We start from the raw sequence: 12,256 nt of genomic DNA on the forward strand, positions 1-12,256 counted from the left end.
AAGAATGTCCTTTTAGCATGTTATTAAAGAGTAGAGTTAAAAATTTAAAATTGGGCGCTGTGTCTGTGGTGTTGCTGCAGAGATAAGAGAGAGTATTCCACTATGAACTGGTGTTCCAATGTACATCGGCACTTGCACCTGAATGTTCCTATTGCCTGCTTTTGTTTCACAGCAAGTTTTCTCCATCTAGTTACAATGCCTTCTTGAACTTGCTTAAGCTCTAAAATCCCCCACAAATTTGATGAGTGACGTAACATTTAAGTTTTGTATTTGAAGATACTTTATCCTTCAATTTTTAAACTGTATTTTGACTTGTTAAATTGAGTGATCATCATGATACAACAGAAAGGCAAATAGTTTCCAACCGTAGACTTCCATTATGCTTTGAATGACTTGTTTTAAAGGTAGATTTCTGGCTCATCTGACAAAGTATTAGTGTTACTTGAATTTGACAGGATTTTTGCCGTGAGTAAGGCTCACAATTTTTGGATCATCCCTCTCATACAAAGGTGTGTTGTTTTTCAGGACGATGGATCAGAGCCAAGTCGCAATGCTTCGTCTGCTTCTTCGTCATCAGGGAGTGGTGACTCCCTGAACATGATTCCTGAAGATATGAATGACCCCGACTGGACATCCGGCCTCAGCGCACGTCGAAAGGACAAACTGTGAACTCGCTCGGAGCGAGTTTTTCTCTGTAAAGTTGCCTTTTCATTCCTGTGTAAATCTCCCCAATTTGTTTGTTTATTGTTGGCATTGTTATTTACTCACTGACCGAGCGTCAGTGAACATGATACGAAACTTTCACCCCCTCCCTTCCCTCCCGTACCCCCCATTTGCACTGTTACCATTCAGTCGTGCTCTGAAGGAATAAAAGAAAGAAAAATTCCGTATCAAATTTTATCTGTCCTACAACTTTGAATTTAAGCTATTTATTTTTATAGTTCCCATATCTTGTAAAATGTTATGTAAATATTGTTTGTACAAAGTTGTAACCTTTCTTTTTCCTTTTTTTACTCTTCCTCTATTGTAAATTGTGATTCCATTATATGATTAGTTTTGTAACTATCCACTGTTTTAACAATAAGGTCTTAATTTATCTGAAGGATGCTTCAAAAAAATGAAAAAAGAAGAAAAAAAAGAAATAAATAGACTTAAAAATCAACAAAAAAAGGTTCTTTTTTTCCTTCCCCTCTTCGCTCTGATGTAAGCTCTCCTTCCCCTTGTTGTTCATTTGTTCCTTTTTAATTTTTTCTAAGTGTAGCTATTACAAATTATTTTACAGTTAATATTGGAATGGTATTGTTAAAATGCTAACTATTAAGTGTCGTTTATTGATACACTTTGAAATGCTCTTACCGGTTATTCTTTTTCTTTGATTCTGTACCATCAGTGAGAACAGAAATTGCAGTAGTCTGAGTCGTAGATCTTATCAAAGTCAGCGCTTCAACATTTTGACATCCTCCAACAAATCGCCACATTTGCTAAAGCATAGTATTGAGACTAGCAATCCTAGCATCTTCTTGCGATACACGTTTTCATGTGCGAGAACTCTTTGTTGTGCCAAAATTTCGAAAATTAGTATGTGGTTTTACTGCTGTACAGATGTAGTGTAACGCCAGTTTTTTATTGTTAATGCTTGTTAACGTTTTAATCGTCAAATTTGAAACAGTCTCCCTAAAGGGCTTATTCCCTACCGTTACATTGTATGCATATCACGATTTTGCTGCTTGAAGCTTAAATTCGCCAAGCAAAATTTAGCCCTTCTAAAATTGACCCACTTAAATTTTTAAGTAGTTATGCAATCGAATGCTGACCGATAAGTTCCCTCTTTGACTCCAGCTACAGTAATTTCAGCCTGTTACAATTTTTTGTTTCTAATGGAGATCGAAGCGATTTTTTGCAATCCGTAGGATGCTTTTAGCTTTTATCTATTATGTTTTATTTATAGTTGGTAGTATTTTTTAAAATTTCTAAGAGTCTGTTAGTGTTTTCCTTTTTCATAAGCATCTGTATCAGAAAGGAAAGAGGAGGATTTTGAATTTAGATAGAAGTTAAAACCATTAACCAAGCTCATATGAATCGTTAATTAAATGAGTGCAAGGTAATGCTCCTGCTTTAAGATTGTTAACACCTGTGTCTTTGGTGTCAAATAAATTGAATAAATCTTATGCCATCTTAACCCTTTCTCTTTATTTTAAAGTTCTCATTCCAATTGATTTCTCAATAAAGGTGATGGATAAGGCTTGAATCAAATCCTTATATCACTTGTTTCGTCTCAAAATGGACCACTAGACAAGGTACGAATTTAAGCATTCTGATACATATTTTTTAACCAAAATCTCACGTAAAACACGATGCGCACAACAAAAATTACCGAAATTAACTCCTTACAATGATATTAAATGATTCCTGATGCGTGAATTCAAACCACCCGCTCATTAAAACTCAATGCTCTACGTGATTCACATCGCGGGCTGAACATTATCATGACAGTCTTTGCGATATAAAAATCTGGCAACCTCAATTTTGACGCTTGCGGGCTCAGCTATAGCAAATTGCTTATAATTTGAACAACACATGGTGGGTTATGAACAGTGATCGATTGAGAGGCTAGCTGAAACTGTTGTGGTACGCGATTTGACTGACGTAGAGCTTTGAGTTTCTTGTGAGCGGGCAGTTCAAAATCCGTGTAACCAATGTGAAATAAAAAGGTTAATATCTTCATCAGGAGCTGGTTTCAGTAATTTTCGTTGCGCGAATCGTGTTCTACGCGAAATTCTGGTTAAGGAACATGTATCAGATTGCTTGAATTCGTACCTTGTCTAGTGGTCCATTTTGCATTGAAAACAATACTTAAAACTGGAGTCAACCCACAAGTTCGACATTCTTATACCCCTTATTGACATCAATTTGGTGAATGAAACCAACTTTTTTTTTATTTTGCCTTTGATGATGTGAAACGTCAGTGAAAGCAACTTGGTTGAATCAATTAATAATTTTTTTGTCTATTGTGGAACAATGAAAAAAATTTTACATTGGGAATTTCACTGAAATTTTGCTTTTATTCAATCTTTGTTTCCATGTGTACTTGCCGTTAATGTAGGCTAAATTAATCTTTGGTGTGCACACTAATTTTGAGCAGTTTAAAGTAGGTATTTCATTAATTTGCAGACAGAAGACTTAAAATTAGTAAAGCCTTGTTTCAGCATTTCATGAACATTCAAACAATCAATACTTACTTAGTTCTTGAGTTAAAACTCTGCTGGCAGTTTTCTTAGTGGCGCCAAGTTTTGCAAGCATAATGGTACCCTCAATTAAGTTGACACAATTAAACCAAAAAGGCTTTTTCAAAAGAAGGCAATCGTGCAACAGTTCAAAAGTGGTAAGGAGACTAGAGAAAATGGATCAAAAGAAAAATGATGGTATCGGAAAAAGAGGTCCTGTTCAGAATGACCCAAAACACCATGGAATGGCAGAACCAATTGAGGGCCTCAGGTACACTTTTTTCGGAACATATTTCTCTATTTAAAGACACCACATAAAAAAGCTAGTTAATATGGATGAAACTTAAAGGGAAACAATTTTTCCGAGCAATAACATAGGTAAAAATGATAGTGAAAACAAGGCTAAAAAACAAGAAAAGTACACCTAAATTAAGAATAAAATCGGTTAAATTTAAAAACTCAATCTTTTCTCACGTGATCATTAAGGAAGGAAAGATTGAGTTTTCACATTTTAGAGATTTCACTCTTTAATAAGATAGGTTTTTTTTTGCCAAAGCAAGGTTTAACTACCTCGGCACTAGCTCCTAAGGAAACAAAACCTTTGATGCCAGGTTGGGAAATTAAAAGGTTTGAATTCTCAACTTCTGAGTCCAAATTACATTTCTAACCAGTGTGGGACATCTCGGAACTGGAAATCTTTATCTCTGGTCAAAATTTGACAGGGTTTTAAAATACTCAGTAAATTTTATCAAAAGTGTAAATAATATTAAAACATTAGGTTTTGCCTGATGCAGCGACTAAACTCTAATCCTTAAATCAAATCTACCCTACTATGTTCTTTCTTACAAGTTGTGATGCAGGTAGTCTAAAATCTGGCCACTTGTCTCTTTCTAGATCAAAACTTTTTTAAAGCCTCCCGAATGACAAACTCATTTTCCTCCTGTTCCTCTTAGCTGAATTCTCTTTGAACTATGGTGGGAACTTCCAAGTTAAAAAAAATCGTCTGTCACCACTATAAAGAAAAAGTGTGGTGGTTATTTTAACAGCCCCATTCATGTCAGCCAGCAAGTCAAGAATACTAAACTATGCAAATGAGGGAAGGAAATGAATTGTGCTTCTTTTATTAAAAGTTTTCATCTGAAGGAGAGGATAGTATTGCCACGTAGAAAAATCTTAACTTCATCACTTACTCCTGTTGTTGTCTTATTTCAAAGAACATTGGAAAAAACAACATGCCTCCAACCAACCATGCTCTTTACCAAACAAAAATCAGAATTTTCTCATGTGATTCATTTGGTCGTATCTTGTACTTTTGCAGCTCTTAATAAATTAATTTTTCTTCTTCGCATCTTTTTGCAAAAGTTCATCAGGCAAAATTGGACCGAGTTCATCAGAAAGGAACCAACCCACATTAAGTTGAAACTGAGAAAAATAAGTTTGAAGTTTTACACCGAAAAAAATTAAGTGTTGATTTAGCATTTAAATTGTTAAAAAAAGGCCCGTCAAGTTTCCAATGCTGATTTTACAATACAAAAATGCTAACACGATATTGAAATTTGTTCGTTTTACAGTGGGCGTAGTTAAGTTAGCATTTCTTAAAATGTAAAATCAGCATTTGAAACTTGTCGAACATGCTTTTAACAATATAAATGCTAAATCAACATCCAATTTTTTCCGTGTATGCCTGCATAAGGCTCAATGTAAAAAATAAACTAAAATCCTTCTTTTTTTTAAAACAAAACAATTTGGTTTTAGACTACTTTTTGGCAGGAGAAAATATGTATACGGCTCTGGTGACTCTCAAAAACATTCTTAACTCAATTTTTTCAAAAATGTGGGTTGGTTTCCTCTCTGAAAAACTCTGTCGAATTTGGGAAGTGGTAAACTACAGGAGTCTTTGAAAATTCCCCAAAATCGATCAAAATTGGACGTATTTATGCTAAAAAGAACTATGATGCACACGAACCCTATGCAATATAGTTCCTTTTAGCATAAATACGTCCAATTATTGCTCCACGTTACCCCCCAACAGAGGGTCAATTTAAAATACAGGAGGGCGAGGGGGGAGGTAAGAGAGCGTCGATTCGAATTTGGCGGTTTCAAGATGCCAGTCTAATCGCAGCTAATAGTCGCAATTTCCCGGTCATCTTTATTGACTCAATTAACTTTTTTCATTGCTTCAGATTGGATCGAAATGTTCAATATGTATTGTAATTTTTCAAACAAAAATTGAAATTTTAAAATTACAAAAGAACATTTCGGCCCAAATTATTATGATTTGAATAATATTTGAATCATTTACAAAGAAAGTAATATTCAGTGGTACTGGTAAGTTTTTAGTTTTAGACTCCGGCCAACTTGTCTGTCCAATGGCGTCAAAGTTCCTAACCTCAAACAGCCCATTTTCTTGAAACGTTGATAATCTCATCGAGGAAGGTACGTCTTCGAAGTTTATCCATTAAATTTTATTTCATCCTTACATTTTATTTCCATTATGCTCTTTGTTTATACGTAGCCTGTGCCAATTTTTATTTTTAAGCCAATTTAGCCCTAACGAATGTGTTTGTTTCTTGGTTTACAGGGCGTGTTGAAATACCATAATGGGTCGTCGGCCAGCGAGATGGTGAGTCAGTGCAAATTATTTCTACTCTAAATTTTCCCCTGCATGTTCTTTTAATTACATCAAGAATACGTTATTGGCTTACTCATTGAATCCTTTAGAAAATCTATTCGTCACTTTGCGACTTGTTGTTAGTGGAAACCTTGCAACTGCCAGCCAGTGCGTCCGGACGGAGCTCTGCGAGTATCTGTCCAATCCAATGCAGATCGAAGGTGCCCATAGTTCCCACATTTTACTACAGGACAACCTTTTGTAATTTGCCGTTTGTCTCATGAGAGTAGAGTTGTTCGTATAATTCATGAAGATAAGTTACAAAGCAATATGCCACCTATTCGTTTGTCAGAAGAGTTCATGAATCACTGTTTTCTCAACCGGGTGTGCATCAAGTGCCTGACAACCAGAAATAGTACATATTGCCCAGTAGCATCTGTTTCTCAACCTAACCATACCCATCAACTCCTCAAGTACTTCATTGGCAATTAGAAATATGATGTTTTTGTATCCGGCGTCAATGCTGTCACAGTGCCGGATAAGGTCATTAGCAGCCTTGTCATTGACACACAATACACTTAAGAATGTACTCTAGGCTTGAGCGAAGGCAGGACGAGTAAGAAGCCCAAGAAAATATGTCATCAAGAATGTACTCTAGGCTTGAGCGAAGGCAGGACGAGTAAGAAGCCCAAGAAAATATGTCATCAAGCAAAATTTCTATGACCTGATATTCATACAACACCATGTGCCACCTGTGATCTGCTACTTGTATGCATGCTTTGCTCCTATTTAGTTTCTTAGTGTGATTGATTTCCCAAATTTTTTGGCACTACATGTATCATTCACACATGATCATTCCACCTAATATCTTTGGTTTTGATTTCAGTTATCGGTACTGTAAGAACAAGCCGTACCCAAAATCACGGTTTTGTCGTGGTGTGCCAGACCCAAAAATTAGGATCTTCGACTTGGGAAAGAAAAAGGCCTTTGTTGATGAATTTCCTCTCTGTGTACATTTAGTAAGTATATAACCCTTTATAAATTAACTTTGCCCGGGTAGAAATGGGCGTCAGGTGCCAAAGTTCGTTTTCATAGTGATATGATGTTTGATAAAAAGAATTAAGGACTTTCTGTATGAAGGTCTGAGAATTCCGAAACTTCAGAGTTGGGAAGTAGGCTAATTATTCTTTAGAGACCTTGCTCATCAATAACAACAACTTACATTTGAGCGAATTGAACTTATACCTACGAAGAGAGCTCTAAATTTTTATCCTCTAACTTCCAAGAGCTTACTTTCCAGGCACTTTTTTCATGGTTACCCATTAGTTAAGATATGGCATACTTGTTTCTGTCTACCTTTGGACAATTCTCAAGCAGGACGAATGAAAATTATTGTAAATAAGTTTTGGTAGATTTCTTATTCAAGGGTGCCAAAACTTGGCCACTACGAAAATACAAGGTATTATTCCATAGTAAGAAGGCTGGTGCATGTTAGCGCAAAAATAGTGCAGCTTCCACTATTCCAATCCTTTCTATTAAGGCTGACCATTAGTATGAAGAGATTAAGGGAGGGGTATTCTCATCTAAATGTACGGAGGAAACTGGTCGTTTAAATGGGAGGGCCAATTTGGGAAATAGGAAAGCAACTCTTTTAGTATGTATTTATGAATTTTTGGAGAAACTGTGGTCATTAGCAACCCTAATGAATAGAGTCTATCCTTGCGTAAAATATGTTTTATCATGAATTGTATTTCTCTACAGGTTTCTTTTGAACATGAGCAGCTTTCATCGGAAGCTTTAGAAGCAGCTCGTATCTGCTGCAACAAATACCTGGTCAAGAACTGCGGTAAAGATCAGTTCCACATCCGAGTCCGATTGCATCCTTTCCATGTTATCAGAATCAATAAAATGTTATCGTGTGCTGGAGCTGATAGGTAAGAAATTTTTTTATTATCCCTCTTTAGTTCACATGCTCTGAAGACTTTGGAAATCCTTTTGTTGGATTTAAGTTTCCCGATGGAAGTTGAGCTTTTGATACCCTAGGGTCATCCCCCATTCAACCTAATTGAGTGCCACTTGTCATCATCAGGAAAGAAGGTAAAGAGAATTATTAAGCAGTGAAATTGACAATTTTATATCAGTATTTTTACCTTTTTTCTCACAGAACAGGTGTCAAGGCCTAATTAGTAGAGTCCCTTTATACCCAGAGTTAAGACAACTCGATTATCAGCTGACTGGCAGCCGGCCTTGGTTGGCCATGGAGGCACAAACGAGTGCACCCAAACGAACGATATTGAGGGATGAGGATGAGGAATCCTGCGATTTCTGTCACACAAAAACAACAACATCAACAAATTGATCAATTAACTAGAAAATGAGATTGGGTTGTGAAGAATTTCTAATTCTATTTTCATTCTGGACCAATGAAAATAACAATTTTCTCTTGATAAACCACAATTAGGTAATATTTTCATTATTTTTGTTCACATTCGAGTCACCGCCATCTTGGCGCACTCGTTTGTGACTCCATGAGCAAGAACCTATCAGAATTGGATTTTTTCAGGCCACTTTCAGCCCAACCAAAAGTGAGGTGTCGTAACTCTGGGTATAAAGGGACTCTACTAATTAGCAAACAGGGCCTCACCCTTTTATTCCTGTTTAAAATAGGAGACTTTTGGGGGCTTGTTGGGACTTCTCAGAGGCTCATTAGCTCGGTTGTCAATCCAAGTTTCACTTGAACTTTAATTTGAGGATGAAGTAATTTTTTTCAATCGAAGTTGAACCCATCTATACCCTTCTTGTGGTTTTATAAATTCTAATGATAGCCCGAAAGTAAATAATTTTTGCATCACGAGATCTTCGAGACTATGTAGAATTGGTTTTGCAATGATAAAAATTCCTGTCCTTCTGATTGGGCAGCGAATGAATGCACGTTGCTAGATAATTAGTAAAATTTTTCCAAATGTCTCTCTGTTTATTGATTGTCATTTATGGTAATTTTACGACAAGGTCATCATATGGTAAATCTGGAGCCTGACTATGATCGATTTGATTCAATTTTGATGAGCAGGATCAGTTTACTATTACAAAGAGTCAATCTTACGCATTTTTTCCAGCGACAATCCAGTTTCCACTACTTCATTGGCCTGTAAAAATATGATTGTAGCAATTCTCGCATAAGCTTATCTTGGCGATTTTTATTTCCTTGGCATCCTTTTTTAAGCTCTACTTTCACCAATTAATGCCACAGTTTTTCTGGACCAATTTCTCAGATCCATTTTGAAAATTATATAGATGAAAAGCAAAAACTAATCTTGGTGGCTGTATATTAAGTTTTTGGTCATTTCTCAATCAAACAATATTATCTCAAACACAGTCCATTCGGTTTTCAATCTGTGTCCTTTAGTACTAGCCTACAATGTATTCTTTCTAATCATTACTATTTCATGATGTATGATGTCATGGATTTTCATTGGATGGCTATAGACTGAACCAAATAGACCAAAGTTGATATTGATCGGGCTAGGAGCCTGGTCGTTTTGACAATGAATGTATATTTTTCAATAATGTTGATATGGAGTCTCCTCATCAAGACTTTTCTTTGTGTTTGATTATCTTTATCTCTATAAGCTGACTAATTCTGTTTATTATAGGCTCCAAACTGGAATGAGAGGTGCTTTTGGTAAGCCCCAAGGAACCGTTGCCCGTGTTCGCATCGGACAAGTCATCATGAGTGTCCGCTCGATCGACCGGTACAAGCCACAGTTAGTTGAAGCTCTGCGCCGATCCAAGTACAAGTTCCCTGGTCGTCAGAAGGTATGCAACGCTTATTTTAACTCATTTCCTTCATTTAGCTAGTATTCAATTCAAAAGTAACTATTTCTAGAATCAGGCAAACCTGGAGGGTGGTTATATTTGCTGCAGCGACAAACACTCATGAATCAATATGATTCTTGAGTGAATGCACGTTGCTAAATTAACTGTGAAATTTTTCCAAATGCTGCTCTTGTTTGGAGTGTCATTTATGGTAATTTTACGACAGTTGGTCTGGAAATGTTTTGTAAGTCAAGATTGCTCTGACCGATATAAGTATTTCGCTTCCGTTTTTTTTTATGAGCATCATGGGTTTACCTTTGTATAGGGTAAATTTTCCTCTCTACTTCAAAATTAATTGTCTGTTTCGTTACTTCACCGCAACTCTTTCCCATTATGTACCCAATATCAGATACGCAAATGAAATTGCAATTTTTCAGAGGCTGTGTTAGCAACTTTTCACAATTTTTCATAAATTTTATCAGAGACCTTGAAATTTGACTCCTGATGTTTCTTTTCCAAAATTGAGATTTTACAGTTTCTATTCCTTTCAAAACGTACTGAGTTTATTGCAGGAGTTATTCATTCTATTAGGTTTCATGAAATTTTGTATCTCTGCCCATTGACTTGTTTTAAACAAAAATTTAAAAAATTCCTATCTGACTTGGTATTATGTTTCTAGAGGAGTTAGCTGATTACATATGAGGACTTATCAGTAACAATAGCGGATGTGAAAAATTACCTTTTCGAATAACATTCAAAAAACTGTTTTGGCATCGAGGAAATTTTGAGGAAATACTTGAGATGTGATCTTCGAGATCTGTACATTATGCCAGAGTCAAACATATTAAATTTTTGTGTGAACAAAACAGTTTTTTAAGCGTGTTTCGGAAAGGTAATTTTTCACATCCGCTATAATTACAGATCAGTCCTCATGTATCAATCAACGTAAGAATGCATAATGAAACAAACTGTGTGCAATTACTGGAGTTACATCCATAGTAAAGTAAGAGATCGAACATCTAAGTAGTTTGGGAAAATCCGTTGCCTCCTTTAACTATGTAAATTATACCAGTGATTCTTAAAGCCAAGATACAATTTTCACTTTATTTACTGCATTTCCACCCTAAAGTTGCTATTCCCTTCTGGAAAATCAGGGAAAGTTTCTTTTTATGGTCTTCTTCCAGCTGTTTTTCTTTTTCAATGTTAAGTGTCTCATGCACTAAAGACGTTGGTTTCTTTTTCTCCTTTGCAGGTCTACATCAGTAAGAAGCATGGATTCACCAAGTACGATCGCCCAGAGTATGACGAGCTAAAAACAACAACAAGCTGGAACCAGATGGCGTGACAGTCAAATTCCGCCGTGATCATGGACCGCTAGCCAAGTGGAAGAAACTCCAAACTGAGCTCCACAACATCGCTAATTCTTAAGTTGTTTGACTGTGTTTTATTTTTTATATTTCAATAAAATGTGGACAAAAGTTCCTTTTCTAGTTTTTTTTTTGGGTGCTCCATTCCTAGAAAAACTGCTAGTTAGTACTTCGAATGATTTATTTGAACAAACCGTTATATTCTAAACAATCTTAGAAGTGTTAAATCGAACTTATCAATCATAGATAGATTTATGCGTTTTATTTTATTTTATTTTTGTTGGTTAGAATAGAAAATTTGAAAAAATGGACCACCAAACAGGGTCAGAATGAAGCACCTCAGCAACTGTTTTCATCTTAAGTTCACGCATAACTTGTTGAAAGTATCAGTGGCGTGGCGTGAATTGCGATGTATCGATTGTCATGCCATTTAAACCTATGGTAAAGAATCGATTATTTAGGTGTTCGCTGTGAACACCCTGTTAATCGATCCTTTTTCATAGGTTTAAATGGCAGATCAATCGATATATCGCAAATTACGCCACGCCACTGGAAAGTAGCAGGAACTTCCAAAATTAATTTCTAAGTGAGAAGCATTTTTAGTTTACATTATAACCAGTAAATTCAAACTTCCTCCTTGTGTGAAAAACCCTTTCAACATAGGTCAAAATTAGGCATTGAATTCAACCTGTATACAGGCAAGTAATAACAGCTTTCCACTGACTTCCTTCTTATTCTGATAAAGTACCTTTGATCTTGTCAAAACAGAGTTGATGCACTGGAAAATTCTTCCATTGTGAAGCATACCGATTGCAATCTAATGCTCGTTGTGACTCGAAGAGTCTCAGGTTTTTCTTCTGAGCGGGAGGTGTAAATCAATGATGACAAAAACTGTTATTTCCGAAGAAAATAGTAGTGTACAGGCACTTTGACCCCTAGTTTCATCCCGCACAATTGAGGACACTGCACCAAGAACAGCCTATAGGTGTTTAGGTCTTCATTACGCCTATCTGCTTTTCGGATTCTACGTACCCTGAAATATGCTGTGTGGTAGCGATAGAATATAGATAGGTAACGGCTCGAGGTCGAAAAACCTTTTTTTTCGAGTTAAGTTACACCTCTGGATCAATGGGTGCAAGAACGACCTATGAACGGGCCTATAAGGTGCTAGTTACTTTCTTTACTCACTATCGATATTCTTTCATTTTGGTTAATCATGCGTGATTAAAATGATTTTA

At 36.1% G+C, this 12,256-nt stretch overlaps 2 protein-coding genes across 2 annotated transcripts in view; both read left to right on the forward strand.

Moving 5' to 3' along the window:
- Window positions 1-2,179, forward strand: part of nsl1 (non-specific lethal 1) — a 28,046-nt gene extending 25,867 nt beyond the window's left edge. The window contains 1 exon segment of the mRNA XM_019040479.2: window positions 526-2,179. Coding sequence (XP_018896024.2) covers window positions 526-669 — 144 coding nt within the window. The 3' untranslated portion in view covers window positions 670-2,179.
- Window positions 2,180-5,546: 3,367 nt separating this feature from the next.
- RpL10 (ribosomal protein L10) lies at window positions 5,547-11,133 on the forward strand. The gene is made up of 6 exons (XM_019040593.2): window positions 5,547-5,660; window positions 5,806-5,847; window positions 6,722-6,854; window positions 7,597-7,769; window positions 9,489-9,651; window positions 10,904-11,133. Exons 2-6 carry the CDS (start codon window positions 5,825-5,827, stop codon window positions 10,994-10,996), a joined length of 585 nt encoding a protein of 194 aa, XP_018896138.2. The 5' UTR covers window positions 5,547-5,660; window positions 5,806-5,824; the 3' UTR covers window positions 10,997-11,133.
- The last annotated feature ends 1,123 nt before the right edge of the window (window positions 11,134-12,256 follow it).

The sequence above is a fragment of the Bemisia tabaci genome, chromosome 10, assembly GCF_918797505.1.
Source record: "Bemisia tabaci chromosome 10, PGI_BMITA_v3".
Classification (NCBI taxonomy): Eukaryota; Metazoa; Arthropoda; class Insecta; order Hemiptera; family Aleyrodidae; genus Bemisia; species Bemisia tabaci.

Coding starts and splice junctions, on each gene's coding strand:
- RpL10 (XM_019040593.2), top strand. CDS start 5,825: ATGGGTCGTCGGCCAGCGAGATG. Junction 5,848..6,721: donor GGTCGTCGGCCAGCGAGATG/GTGAGTCAGTGC, acceptor TTTTGATTTCAG/TTATCGGTACTGTAAGAACA. Junction 7,770..9,488: donor TCGTGTGCTGGAGCTGATAG/GTAAGAAATTTT, acceptor TGTTTATTATAG/GCTCCAAACTGGAATGAGAG.